The sequence below is a fragment of the Raphanus sativus genome, chromosome 4 (assembly GCF_000801105.2).
Source record: "Raphanus sativus cultivar WK10039 chromosome 4, ASM80110v3, whole genome shotgun sequence".
Classification (NCBI taxonomy): Eukaryota; Viridiplantae; Streptophyta; class Magnoliopsida; order Brassicales; family Brassicaceae; genus Raphanus; species Raphanus sativus.
Window position 1 is genome coordinate 38287422 of NC_079514.1, and position 13338 is coordinate 38300759.

The window sequence follows — 13338 nt, forward strand, 5'->3', positions numbered from 1 at the left end:
TATACTTCCAATTTAGATCTTATTTTGTATAGGAAGTTTATTGAATCAGGAATTTAAGAGAATTCAAGATTCGAGTAAATCCAAGGAGTTCCGAGATTTGAGTAAATCCGAGATTCGAGTAAATCTTAAAAAGATTTTGTTACAAGATTTATGGATTTTTGAAGAAATTTCAATGTTTTCGAATATTTATTTTTCTAAAATTAAATATGTATTTAAAATATTATTATTTTTTAAATTACTATAATTCGATAGTTTTATCGGTTTATGAAATATATAAGTATATAAAAGTTTTTTTAAAAGAAAAATCGATTTCATATATTTTTTTAATTTTTCCATTTTAATCTGAATGTTTATTTTTTAAAAATAAATAGAAAGAATTTTTTAAGAAAAATTTTAAAAAGTTTCAAATACCATTATATAAGGCCTCCATAGCCTTTGAAACCCAGTTGTGTTCAAAACAAAACAAAAAAAGTCTTTGAAACCATTTCGAAATCATTAAAAAAAAAAGAAAAACTAAAGTCGGATCCGGGTCTTGGCCCAAAGCCCAGGTGTTGTATCCGTTTCCCCCACTACGGAGAAATGAACACTCCATTTGCATTTCCAGACCTTAACCTCGCTCCCCGCGTAACCTCCTCCTCCGCCACCGTGATGATGTCACTGCCTCCGAAACTCCACGTCAAGTCCGAACCAATTGACGATCATGCCCCTCCTCCTAGTGCCACTCCCACTCCCTCCGATATCTACGCCGAGTACTTCAGCCTCTGCGAACGTGTCGCTTCCGCATTGGCCGAGCGTAACAACCACCTCGCGATCGTCCCCGTACCGGACGAAAAACCCCTCCTCCACCACCACCACCACCCTCCGCCGTCGATCCAAACCCCGCCGGGATCCGGAGACAACCGCGCTCTCTCCTCCCCCCTCCCGCCGAGGTTCCAGAGACCGCACGAGCTCGCGAGGGTCGCCTTCCAAGGCCCCGGAGACCAAAAACACCACCGAGCGATCCTGAAACGATTCCTAGCGATCTACGACTCCCTCCGCCGCCATCTAACAGCCGAGGAGATGCGTCTCCCCGGTCGCCGCCGCAAACCTAGAGCCGATTACACTGCCTCGAATCTCATGAAGGAGCGCGGATTGTTTCTGAACCAGGACAAACACGTCGTCGGTTCGATCCCCGGCGTCGAGATCGGAGACACGTTTCTCTACCGTCTCGAGCTCTGCGTGATCGGCCTACACGGCCAGCCGCAAGCCGGAATCGACTTTTTAACCGCCGAACGGAGCTCCAACGGCGAGCCGATAGCCACCAGCATCATCGTCTCGGGCGGTTACGAGGACGACGAGGACACAGGGGAGGTTCTTGTTTACTCAGGGCACGGCGGGCAGGACAATAAACACAGGCAGCATCAGCACCAGAGGCTGGAGAGTGGGAATCTCGCGATGGAGAGGAGTATGCACTACGGTATCGAAGTCAGGGTGATTCGTGGGTTTAAGTATGATAACGCAGTTAGCTCGAAGGTGTATGTGTACGATGGGTTGTATAGGATTGTAGAGTATTGGTTTGATGTAGGGAAGTCAGGGTTTGGGGTGTTTAAGTTTAAGTTGGTTAGAATCGAAGGACAGGGTGAGATGGGGAGTAGGAGGATGAAGTATGCGCAAGAACTTAGGACGAGGCCGTTGTTAATTAGGCCTAATGGGTATATAACGTTTAATCTTTCTGGTGGTAAGGAGAGTGTTCCGGTTTATCTGTATAACGACATTGATTTCGACCGTGAGCCGGAAGGGTATGACTATATTGCGAGAGCTGCGATCAATAGTGTGATTTCAGGTCAGCAGCACGGAGGAGGGGTTAACCGGGGTTGTGATTGTAGATATTCGTGTGGTAATGATTGTTTTTGCGCGAGGAGGAATGGTGGTGAGCTTCCTTATGATGGTGACGGGACGCTGCTGAGAGGGAAGCCTGTGGTGTTTGAGTGTGGGGTTTTGTGTGGGTGTGGTCCGAGCTGTCAGAACCGGGTGACGCAGAAAGGGTTGAGTAAGAGGCTGGAGGTTTTCAGGTCGAGGGAAACAGGTTGGGGTGTTAAGACGTTGGATTTCATACAAGCCGGGGCCTTCATCTGTGAGTATGCTGGGGTGGTTCTTACGAAAGAACAAGGTGAGATTGTATCGATGAATGGGGAGCCTCTGGTCTATCCGGGTCGGTTCGCTGAGAAATGGAAGATTTACGGTGATTTATCTCGAGTTTACCCGGAGTATGTTCCGCCGAGGTATCCTTCTCTTCCGCCGGTTGATTTTGCAATGGATGTGTCCAAGTTAAGAAACGTGGCTTCTTACATTTGTGACAGCAAAGAACCAAATGTAATGGCGCAGTTTGTGTTACATGACCATAGTAACTTGAAGTTCCCTCGGGTCATGCTTTTTGCTTTGGAGAATATCTCTCCGTTAACAGAGCTAAGCCTGGACTATGGCTTGGACGATAAACTGAAAGAGGAGCGGCTCGCCATCTGTAATTGAGTTGTTGTTTCCATAGCATGTTTCTGTACTTCTTTTTTTTTTTTGTTGTATTTGTATCTTACAAAGATAGCCTCAAAGGATTCGTTTTTTGGTGGAGGTAATTTCTTAAAATTAATGTTATTGTCACATTTCTTACCATTTTGGCATATGTTTATATTGCCCAAGACTTACTGTCTTGGGATATTTCCGGTGCTATTTGTATGTATTATTCTCTTGCTCTTATGGCATCAATTTGTTGGATCAATGATGCAGATGTTGAGTCTTCCCTTCTTTCTGTGATGATGTATGCAAGGCAAGAACAGGAGGCGTATGCGTCTATTTTTCAGGTGTAGCTTCTGTCCTCTTTTGTCAGTGTACCTTATTGTATTGTGATGGAGCAGCTTGTTATGATTTAGACAGAAAGAATATTCTCTAAAGAATTTATGTATAAAAAAAAGATTTTGAATTTCTTTCATCAATTCTTCCTTTACCTTTTGTCTTTTTCTGAAAGTTTAACATTGTCATCTTAACTTACTTTGATTGTTTCAACTAAAATAATCAACGTTCAGCGTCTTAAAACCAAAAGAGAATTCAAATCAAAATTAAATTGTATCTGATTTACCCAAAAAATCAGAAACCGGTTATAGCCGGTTAGACTCGGTTTAACAGATTAACTACTTCACCTAGTGTATAAACACTTGATATCTTCCTTCATCTTGTCCGTCTCAAGAAACGCATCCCCGGAGTGATCAACACCCACTTCCCTAAACCCAAACTCATCTCCTCTCACTCCACATCCAACATTCGACTCAAACCACATCTTTGAAATCATCTCTTTCCTCGAACACGTCTCATAGCTCTCCTCCTCCGGCGAATCCGCAGCCACAAGCCTATACGCAAACACCCTCCTCGTCTGCCCCGGCCTATAAGCTCTCGCCACAGCCTGCTGAGTCACCGAAGGGTTAAGAGGAACGTCGAGAATCAGCACCCTCGACGCACCAACCAGCGATATCCCTTCTCCACAGGCTTTGATCGATCCAAAAAACACTCTAGCGTCAGAAGAGGTGTTGAACCTCTCCATGGACACCTCTCTCTCCTCGCTGCTCGACTCCCCTGTGATCGTGAACATCTCTCTCCCTAACCTCCAGCCCTTCGTCAAGCTCGCGAGCCTCTCGAGAGTCTTGAGAGGGATGATGTATTGGCTGAACACCAACAGCTTCTCTCCCGTTGACTCGCACAGAGCTATTAGATTGAGGAAGAACTTCATCTTCACGCCGTCTTTAACGTTAATCTTCTTCAGCAAGCTATCTAGCTTCTTCAGCACGTTATTGCTATCTCCGTTCGAAGGGTTTGCCTCCAAGAATGTTTTAAGCTTCGGGTGTATATACAAAGCAGCACCGAGAGAGATCTGCTTGAACAGTTCCATCTTCCTCAGTCCCTTGACTTCGTCTCTCTGAAGTAAACTCAAGTTGAGCTTAACAGTAAACTCCGTAAGCCCCGGAAGCAATCCCCTGAAGTCCGCTTTGTGATAATGCAATACCTGACACGTCATCTCGCGTAGATCCTTTATCAAACTCGCTTTAGCTGAAGACTCTGTGGTGCTGCTCATCAGCGTGAGCTCCACGGCAGCAAAGAAAGTGTTCTCAATACTACTCTGGTTCAAATGTTTGCCGCTAGGTATCTCCGCCTTGCTCATGATACGCGAAACAATCTCTCTATGACGCTTCAAGAACCTGGGACGAACTAAGTTCAGGATGTTGAACACTTCCTTGACGTTGTTCTGAAACAATGTACCCGTGAGGACTACTTTCCTACGAGTCTTGACGCGAGCTAGGGCGATGAGGATGTTCGTCTCGTCGTTCCTCGACGTGTGACCTTCGTCGAGGATAAGCAGCGTCGGCTTCTCGAGTAGGATCCTCTTGCAGTCTTCTGAACACTCATCTGTGTTAAAACTATCATCGCATATGATCTTGGCGAACTGTTGGTACCCGAGGAAGAGGATGCTTCTTTGCTCAACCCATGTTCTCAAAACGTTGAGCTGCTGTCTTCTTGATTCGGCTTTGACGCTGTAGAGATCATAGAGAGGGATGTTCTCCACCGCCCATTTGGTGAACTCTCTCTTCCACGACTCTATGATCCCCTTTGGGAGGACGATCAAGGGTTTGGCGTCTGGATCCATTGCCATGAAGCTTTGGAGGAAGCTGATGAGGAGAAACGTCTTGCCTGATCCTGGGGCGTGTGCTAAGATGCAACCTCCTGGCTCATTAGATGCGAGGTTGTTGCATAGGAACTTGAATCCTTCGATTTGGTGAGGTTTCATCTCTTTGTCGTGCCTTGGGTGGATGAACATCTTGTCTCCAAGAATGTTGTTGTTGGTCTGAGAAGAAGAGAAGTCCATCCTCGTTTCTTCTTCTGTGTCTTCTTCTTGTTCGCGTATGTAAGTTCTTTTTGATCTCTTCGGCTTGTTGTAGTAGACAACCTCGATGATGCGTTCGATGGGTGTCTTGATGAGTCCACAGACACGGCACACTTCTCCAACGTCATCCTTGTAGATGAAGGAGTGCTCACAGTCTTCCACTTGTTTGGGATCGTTGTCTTGTAAATTCTCCACCGTTACCTAATATAGGAAAACAAAACAGCTGAAAGCTTGAATCTCTATGAAGCTGTTGGTCAATCAATGAAACAAGGGGAGTAAGTAACCTTGGATGATGATTCTTGAGCAAATGCCATCTGTCTCCAGAGTTCTGCTTCTTCTTCAGCAACAACATCTCTGAATACATGAGTTTCATTGTCATAATAATCTGTAGGAGGAGTCTTGGATGAATCCTCCTCGTTATAACCTTCAGGACATGCATCAGATCCTGAGTAATCTCCGCTCTTACACAACACACATATATATATATTCAGAGTTTAAACTAACAAACATTCATTTATGCAGTAAAGCTTCTTACAGTGACTGATTCTTGAGACAACAACACATCATCCAACTTGACAGGTTTTTCCTTCTTCTGTTGTCGTCTAGTTATTACAACATCTTCCACTGATGAGACAGAACCGTTTAAGAGATTCCTTTTGAGCTCACAGAGCCTCCTTACATCATCAGCAAGCCAACCGTATTTAGTCTCTTCAAACCCATCAAGCAGATCCGGTAAGAAGAACGGGTCAGGACGCTTGGCGAGTTCTGACTGGCTAATGCTCTTGCTCCGCGACCTCAAAATCCAAGCTTTTTCACCAGTAACAAAAAAACAAAAAAAAATCAAATCTTTTTTCTTAACATTTGTACCAAAAGAAGTTCATTTCATCAGACAAAACCCCAAAAAAAGATACGATTTTCTTGTCAAAAGTTTACAAAATCAGAAGGAAGCCTACAGCTAGGGGATGACTTAAAGACACACAAAACCCATGTGGGTGTGTAAGAATCAAAACCCATTGTTATTTCAACAAAAAGGGTCACAAGCAAACAAAGAGAAGAGTGTAAGTGTGTATCACGTACGCATGTTCCTCGCCCTTGAGAAGGGTAGAAAGCTATCAGTACCCACCATGTGCAATCCTCGCTAAAACAGAGCTTCTTTAGTTCAAACCCAAAAAAAAAATCTGTGAAAAACCTCTCAAGATGCAAGCTTTTGTATGCAAAGAGTAGAGGGATTTCAAGAGACGACGTCAGAAAGAGATGTTTTTTATCAAGGGTAAAGGTTGGAGCTTTTAATTTCTTTTCCCATAATGGAAGTTTGTATGGAGTGGCAATGGAGAGAGAGAAGGAGAAGACATACGGACGTTTTTGGGGGAGGTAGATAAAAGACAAAACAGTATATGTTTGTACTGAGTTTTATATTAAACTTCTTTATTTATTTATTGGAAGACACACTTTATTAAACTTGCTCTCCACTCTGAGCAGATGTATCATGTATGTGTGCTCTCTTGTTTGTAATATCATGGCATTTCCAAGTTATAAAAAAATCAAAGTATTTATGGAGCTTAACTATAGAATGTGATTAGTAATGTGTTTTGCCTTGTTTCAGGTCTCCATTGCTTTTTAATCTAACACTGTTTTATATGTGTTGGCGTCTACATATTGCATGCAAAACAAAGTTTCTTCTGAAAAATAAAGTTACCAACAATACTTTCAACAGTATTTTGCAAAGTTTTTCTGGTTTTTTTTTCCCTAAAAACAAAGCGTTTATAGGATTTTATCTATGATTGCCTTATTCACATGTGTTTGGGTTATAGATAACCTTTTGTGTAGGGTTGTGTTGCTGATGCTAGTTACATGTGCTGAGCTGACTAGCAAACCAATTACGTATATGTTCATAATTTGATTATTATATCCAAATAAAATATAAATATGCAATTACCGGAAAAATGTGGTGTAGTAGGTTTTTCGAATAGATCTAGTTGGTTGATTGGTTCTATGCTTCATTGTCACGACATGGGATTAATTGTATTTTTTGCCTGAGCATCGGTTTACCTCATTAGTGTATATATCTGCCTCTTATAGAATGATGTATACCCTTTGTAATTTGCCTAATTGGTAGACTCTTGTAAATTTCAAAATTTCTGGCCACAATTCTTTTCCTTTTCAGAACCATGATATCTTTTCTAGTGAATATAATGTTTTATCACAGAGAGGTAGAAGACTATTTTCTCGAAGATTGAACTCGTTATTAAGTTAGCTCCCTAGAACAACAAGAAAGTAAGGCATGTCCTTTCTCTTCTTTTTTCTAACAAAGAAAGCATGTTCACTTTTCCATCAGTGGCAACGCATATAAATATGATATCTCTTTGGCGGCATTATCTTTACGTTTTATCGTAATGTTACTGATGGGGTATGGTTTGGATTTGAAGGTAAATCTCGAGGACACAGTTGAAGGAACACTAGTTTTTGGTTAAGAGTGTGAGCAAAATAAAGAGAAGGGTTCACACCACTCACTCGTGTTTAGGACGTCAGATCAGCTTCTCTACGCCTAAAAAGGCAACCACATTTACTCAAAAGCAGTTTCCTAGTCAGGCGCTATGTTAAAAAAATTATATATAAATCACGAACTTTCAAATTTGGTTGAATAAAAGCCTGAACTTTCCCTTGGACCATTTAAAGCACCAATTTAATTTGACTAGCCATTTTAAACATTAATTTAGTTTGACTAAATCAAATTAAGCACGACGTTAACTCGGATAACAAAATGATTAAACAGAGTTAAATGCCGTCTCTAATCTCCGTTAAGTTCAAAACGACGTCGTTTAGAAATCTTTTAAAAAATCGCATCTGGGTGGATTGAACCTGTTACCAAAGACACACACATGTAACGCGCAAACCACTAGACTACTTGCACTTTTTGAACTTTATTGACTAATAATACCTATTATTGTGAAACCTCCAAATCATCTTCTTCCACTCTAAATCCCTAAATGATTTTATAAATATTAAAACTTGTAAATAGCTTATTAGTTATTTGAAATTTTGTGAGTATAAATAACTAAATGATTTTTAATTATATTTTTTAACTAATAATAATACAAAATGATTTTAAATTATGATTTTTAAAAATATAATCTTTTAGTATTATTAAAAATTATAATAAACAATTATAGTTAATAATAACTTGTCTGATTTATAATAATAATTAATTATAATTTTTAATTAATAGTATACCAAATGATTGTTAATTATAATTTTAATTACTAGATGATTTTTAATTACTAATAAAACAAAATGATTTTTAATTGTGATTTTTAATTAAAAATATTTTAGTATTATGAAAAATTATAATTAAAAATCATAATTCAAAATCATTTAGTATTGCTATTAATTAAAAATTATAATTAAAAAACATTTAGTATCATATAGTTAATTATAAGTAGTATTTTTAATAATACTTGTAAATAAAACTTAATATTATAGTTGTTAATAATTATTATAAGTTTAATATTTTTAGTAATGTTCACAAATGTTTGAATAGTTAATAATTTATTTACAATTTTTAATATTTATAAAATTAATTAGGGATTTAGGGTTGAATAAGATGATTTGGAGGTTTCACAATAATAACTATTACTAGTCAATCATGTTAAAAAATATTTAAGTGGTCTAGTGGTTTGAGCCTTACATGTGTGTGTCTATTGTCACGGGTTCGATTCCACTCAAATGCATATTTTTAAAAGATTTTTAAACGACGTCGTTTTGGACTTAACGGAGATTAGAGACGACATTTAACTCTGTTTAATCATTCTGTTATCCGAATTAACGTCGTGCTTAATTTGGTTTAGTCAAACTAAATTGATGTTTAAAATGGCTAGTCAAATTAAATTGATGCTTTAAATGGTCCAAGAGAAAGTTCAGGTTTTTTTTCAACCAAATTTGAAAGTTCGTGATTTAAAAGACAATTTTCCCTAATCAGAACCAATAACGCGAGGAAATGATATATTCTTGTGTGGCAGAACAAAGCGTTTCATGATCTTTAAGAGAGGAGGAAGAAGAAACCATTATCATGTCTAATCCTACGCAGAAGATACTAGAGATTAACACATATGATGCTAGATTACCAAATAACCCTAGCCACTCCACTTCGGCTTGTCTAAAGCAATAACATGTCGTCCTTGTTGAACTCAAACTCGATCATTCTTGCGATGTGTCTCTTGATGAGTCCACAAACACAACACACCTCTCCAATATCATCCTTGAAGATGAAGGAGTGAACACAGTCATCGATCTGTTTGAAATCGTTATCTCGTGAGTTCTCCACCGTTACCTAGAACCAATAACATAGTCAAAGATTCAAGAAGATCAGCTGAAAACTCTTAAGATGTATAATGCAAGCTGTTGGTCTAATACATACAAGAAGTAACCTTAACCTGAAAAGATTCTTGAGCAAAAGCCATCTCCCTCCAAAGTTGTGCTTCTTCTTCTTCACCAACTCCATACATATGAGTTCCATTGCCGCCATTATAACCTTGAGGGCTTAATTCAGATTCTGAGGAATCTCCGCTCTTGCACAACATAATAAATGCACAGTGAGATCACAATACCACTGATCAGTTTTATCAGTGTGATCACTAACCTTGTTGAACACAAACTCTATCATTCTTGCGATGTGTCTATTGATGAGTCCACAAACACAACACACTTCTCCAGTATCATCCCTGTAGATGAAGGAGTGCTCACACTCTTCCTTTTGTTTGAACTCATTATCTTGTGAGTTCTCCACCTTTACCTAATCCAAGAACATTACACACAAGAACGCTAATTAAGATGTAGGCACCTATTGGTCAATGTACAAGAAGTAACTTTAACCTGAGCTGATGATTCTTGAGAAAAAGCCATCTCCCTCCAAAGTTCTGCTTCTTCCTCTTCTTCACTAACTCCATATAGATGAGTTCCTGAGCAGTTTCCAAACGGACTTCATTTCTGCAAAAGAAGTTACCTGAAGATGCAAATCTTTATGAAAAGATAAAAGAGAGATTTGAAGCGCCGACAACGACTAAAAAGATTTATGGGCTGACAAAATGAGAGAGAAGCAGTAGGCAGAGGGACGTTTCAGGGGTAGGTTGATAAAGACATAAATACAGAGACTTTTCATTACACTTTTTTTTTTATATGAAAGCGTTACTCTTCTTCTCCACGTGTATGGCTACAAAGCCGTTCTTATCTTCTTTTATTGGGCCTTTGTATTTTATGGAGAGGAATGATCAATGCCACTTCTCTCGAACTCGTTTTGTAAACTCTATGGCCTGGCCCACTTGTAGCTTAATTAATGAAAATGTTAAGAGAGAGGTGACTGGAGATCTCTGCATATTCATCAGCAATAATGAGCCCTTGTGTCAAACTTGCTCTCCACTCTGAGCAGTGTATGTATGTGTACTCTTGTTTGTAATACTGACTTTAAAAAAAAAAAAAAAACATTTGAAATCTATATGGAGCTTAACTATAGTTCTGCTTTTTTTGGTTGATGCCTTTTGTTTTACTGTTGCTATTGTATCATATAATATGGCTCTTTATTTGTTTTACTACACTGTAACCCCTGTTCAAAAACTCGGGCGCCTAGCCGCCCGATTACTCGCTGCTCGGATCCTTACCGCCGCGACTTTGTTGAAATCGGGCAATAAAATCGGCGAACGACTAATCGGCCCATTAAACTAATTAATCGGTCAAATGACCGATTAGTCGGCCCATTTTAATAATTAATCGGACCAACTGAAAATTTTAAAACCAAACTCTTAGATACTCAGGCCTTATCAAGAAGCCCAAATACCTAATCAATAACTCATTATGCAGCGTCTATATATAGGGTGAGATTTCTTCTCATCCTTTCTGTGTAAGAAATGTGGGACTTTTCCAAACAACATTAATAATACAAATTTAATAAAATGCGCTGAATTGGTATCGAAACCGGGTTGTTTGGAAAGTAGAAAAAGGTCCGGACCACTGCGAGACAGTGAGTTGTTGATAAACCTCGCACATTTATATATATATACACATCGTAATATAATGAAAATATAAAAATTAATCTCCGATTAGTTTCCGATTAATTTCCGATTAATCCCCGATTTGTTGTCTAGGCGCTAGGCCCAATCCGAGCGCCCGACTAGCGCTTAACGAGTTCTTGAACAGGGACTGTAACTATTTGAAGCTTATCTAATATTATTTTGTGGGTTTTGTTTTATGCGTTTACTCCAATTGATCTAAGAAACAGTCTTTATATCCACATGACATCAAATGTGTTAAACATATTAGTGCTTAACTGGAATAAGCAGAGTCTCCCAAAGAGGTTCTACTCAAAATCAGGTCTAACTTTAGTAGTTTCAAACCCATGAGACCTTGTGAAAACTTTATTTATCTCATATGCTGTGTTTGTTTCTAATTGGGAGTCTCAGACTTTATTTACATCAGGAATTCAAAGCTGTTTCTGTGGAGATTTGTGCTCTAACTGGTCTGGTGCATGGCAGAAATGAAAACTCCAAACTGTATATAAGTAAGAGTTCTCTGTGACGAATGATGAATGCTGTTGCAAACATGAAAAATGTAAACTGACATTTAGAGAGACTTAAGTGTTATAGTTCTTGTTATATTATTAACAGAAGTCAAAACAAATTATAAAAGTAAACACGGAATAGTTGGTTGGTTTTATCAATGCATAATCCATAATTCTTGATTTTCTTTCTTTATAATTACTAAAAGATAAAACAACTCTCTTCAAACCAATACGAGCTCTCGGTCTTTCCAGAGCGATAACGAACTGTCTTCCGCCATGCAACCACCGCGCTCGAAGGGTAGTGGTGGTGGTGGTCTAACCACTTATCGAGGCGTTACAAGATCGATGACCAGACGTCAACAACGGAACTCATTGCCGGTACCTGAAGACCTCGCTATGGAGATATTCTCGAGGCTGCCGCCGAAGTCGATATCGAGATGTCGTTGCGCATCCAAGCTCTTCTCCTCCATGCTTCGCAGTCAAGATTTCACAGACTCCTTCTTGACCAGATCTTGCGCTCGCCCTCAGCTCCTTTTCGTCAGGGAAGATCACACCGTCGCCGGCGGCGAGCTTACCTTCATCTCGTCCCCTCAGCCTGTAAATCCCCAAGGGAACTCGTACGTTGTAGCCTCCAACCCTCTTGCGTGTTTCCCACGTTCCAGTGGATTCTACGGTTGCACCAACGGCTTCTTCTGTTATGGAGCTGACCAGTTCTTTAAGGGGCTGATAAAGCCAGTGGAAGTTCCGGTGATATGTAACCCCAGCACGGGACAGTCCTTGACCATGCCTAGGTTGAACTCGAAAAAGAAGGATGGAGTGCAAAGCTATCTTGGATATGAGCCTATGGAGAAAGAGTTCAAGGTGTTGTCGATGTATAACTCGCGTGTAAATGGTAAGTGGATCTCAGTGGAGCACCAAGTTCTGACTTTAGGAACCAAGAAACTGTCATGGAGGTTGGTTGAATGTTGCATACCACATTTGATTTCTAGTAAGTGGATATGCATCAGCGGTGTTCTCTACTACGCAGCCGGATCTTCCGTGGAATTATCTATGGTAGTTTGTTTTGATTTGAGGTCTGAGAAGTTCAGCTCTGTCGAGTTCGGTAAAGCAATGCCTGGCTCAACAACTCTTGTGAACTACGGTGGAAAACTAGGTTTGCTTATGTCTGGAGATTCTCAATATGTTACTCGATCAAGTACAAGTTTTGAGCTGTGGGTTCTGCTTGACGCTGCAAAACACGAGTGGTCCAAGCATGTCTACGTGTTACCACCTTCCTGGGAGGTTGTGGTTGCAGAGGCGACCATGGGCATTACAGAGACGACCATGTGCATTGCTGGAATGGTTGGTACCAATGAGATCGTCTTGTCCCCGCGCTACCAAAACGTGCCTTACTATCTCATCTACTTCAACGTGGAGAGAAAGACCATCACACAAGTTGGAATCCAAGGACTGGAAGCGTTTCAGGGTAAGAGTTTCCACACCTATCTCAACTACGTTCAGAATGTGAAGCTTCTTTAAGCAACTTTATAAGTGAGAGACAAGACAAGTGTAGTTTTCATTTTGTGTGTGTTTCGTTTTCTTCTAGCATCTTACCTGTTGTGGATGATATATAGTAGGTAATCTTCTTGTTACAGACTCTTTACGAATGTAGATACTAATCCAAAAACAGAGAAGTTTAGAATGTGATCTTTCAATGTTGTGATAGAGAGAGAGAGAGTAAGAGTTTCTACTTTCTATTTGCAGAATGTTATTATTTTGGTTAAGATCTCACTTAACTTGGCCAGAAAAAAATAATGTTTGTCCAGATCCTTGTAGATGATATGATAAATCACAAGTTGTACGTCTAATTTTTGGATTTGTGTCGAGTAGAATATTGAGTTACATTCTT

General features: G+C 39.8%; 4 protein-coding genes across 7 annotated transcripts; 2 read left to right on the top strand and 2 right to left on the bottom strand.

The window, feature by feature from the left end:
* Nucleotides 1–463: 463 nt before the first annotated feature.
* Nucleotides 464–2889, top strand: LOC108855936 (histone-lysine N-methyltransferase family member SUVH2). Of its 2 annotated transcripts, XR_001950148.2 has the most exons (2): nucleotides 464–2605; nucleotides 2761–2889. XR_001950148.2 is itself a non-coding variant. In XM_018629866.2 (1 exon), the coding sequence occupies exon 1, from the start codon at nucleotides 580–582 to the stop codon at nucleotides 2506–2508; it is 1929 nt and encodes a 642-aa protein (XP_018485368.1). In that variant the 5' UTR covers nucleotides 464–579; the 3' UTR covers nucleotides 2509–2703. The 2 variants fall into 2 exon arrangements, 1 of the variants encoding a protein (XP_018485368.1); XM_018629866.2 differs by lacking the exon at nucleotides 2761–2889 and having other exon boundaries at nucleotides 464–2703.
* Nucleotides 2890–3073: 184 nt separating this feature from the next.
* Nucleotides 3074–6299, bottom strand: LOC108855938 (protein CHROMATIN REMODELING 35). Its single transcript, XM_057009105.1, has 4 exons — nucleotides 5981–6299; nucleotides 5439–5710; nucleotides 5188–5364; nucleotides 3074–5104 (listed from the first exon to the last, which is right to left on the bottom strand). Exons 1-4 carry the CDS (start codon nucleotides 6027–6029, stop codon nucleotides 3167–3169), a joined length of 2436 nt encoding a protein of 811 aa, XP_056865085.1. The 5' UTR covers nucleotides 6030–6299; the 3' UTR covers nucleotides 3074–3166.
* A 2578-nt stretch (nucleotides 6300–8877) lies between these two features.
* On the bottom strand, nucleotides 8878–10041 carry LOC108851592 (protein CHROMATIN REMODELING 35). Of its 3 annotated transcripts, none has more exons than XM_057007723.1 (4): nucleotides 9773–10041; nucleotides 9540–9692; nucleotides 9334–9468; nucleotides 8878–9191 (listed from the first exon to the last, which is right to left on the bottom strand). In XM_057007723.1, the coding sequence occupies exons 1-4, from the start codon at nucleotides 9800–9802 to the stop codon at nucleotides 9057–9059; spliced, it is 453 nt and encodes a 150-aa protein (XP_056863703.1). In that variant the 5' UTR covers nucleotides 9803–10041; the 3' UTR covers nucleotides 8878–9056. The 3 variants fall into 3 exon arrangements, with proteins under 3 accessions (XP_056863703.1, XP_018480550.1, XP_018480549.1); XM_018625048.2 differs by having other exon boundaries at nucleotides 8878–9230; nucleotides 9318–9468; nucleotides 9773–10040; XM_018625047.2 differs by having other exon boundaries at nucleotides 8878–9230; nucleotides 9773–10036.
* Nucleotides 10042–11622: 1581 nt separating this feature from the next.
* On the top strand, nucleotides 11623–13226 carry LOC108852972 (F-box protein DOR). The gene has a single exon (XM_018626440.2). It carries the CDS (start codon nucleotides 11727–11729, stop codon nucleotides 12966–12968), a length of 1242 nt encoding a protein of 413 aa, XP_018481942.2. The 5' UTR covers nucleotides 11623–11726; the 3' UTR covers nucleotides 12969–13226.
* The last annotated feature ends 112 nt before the right edge of the window (nucleotides 13227–13338 follow it).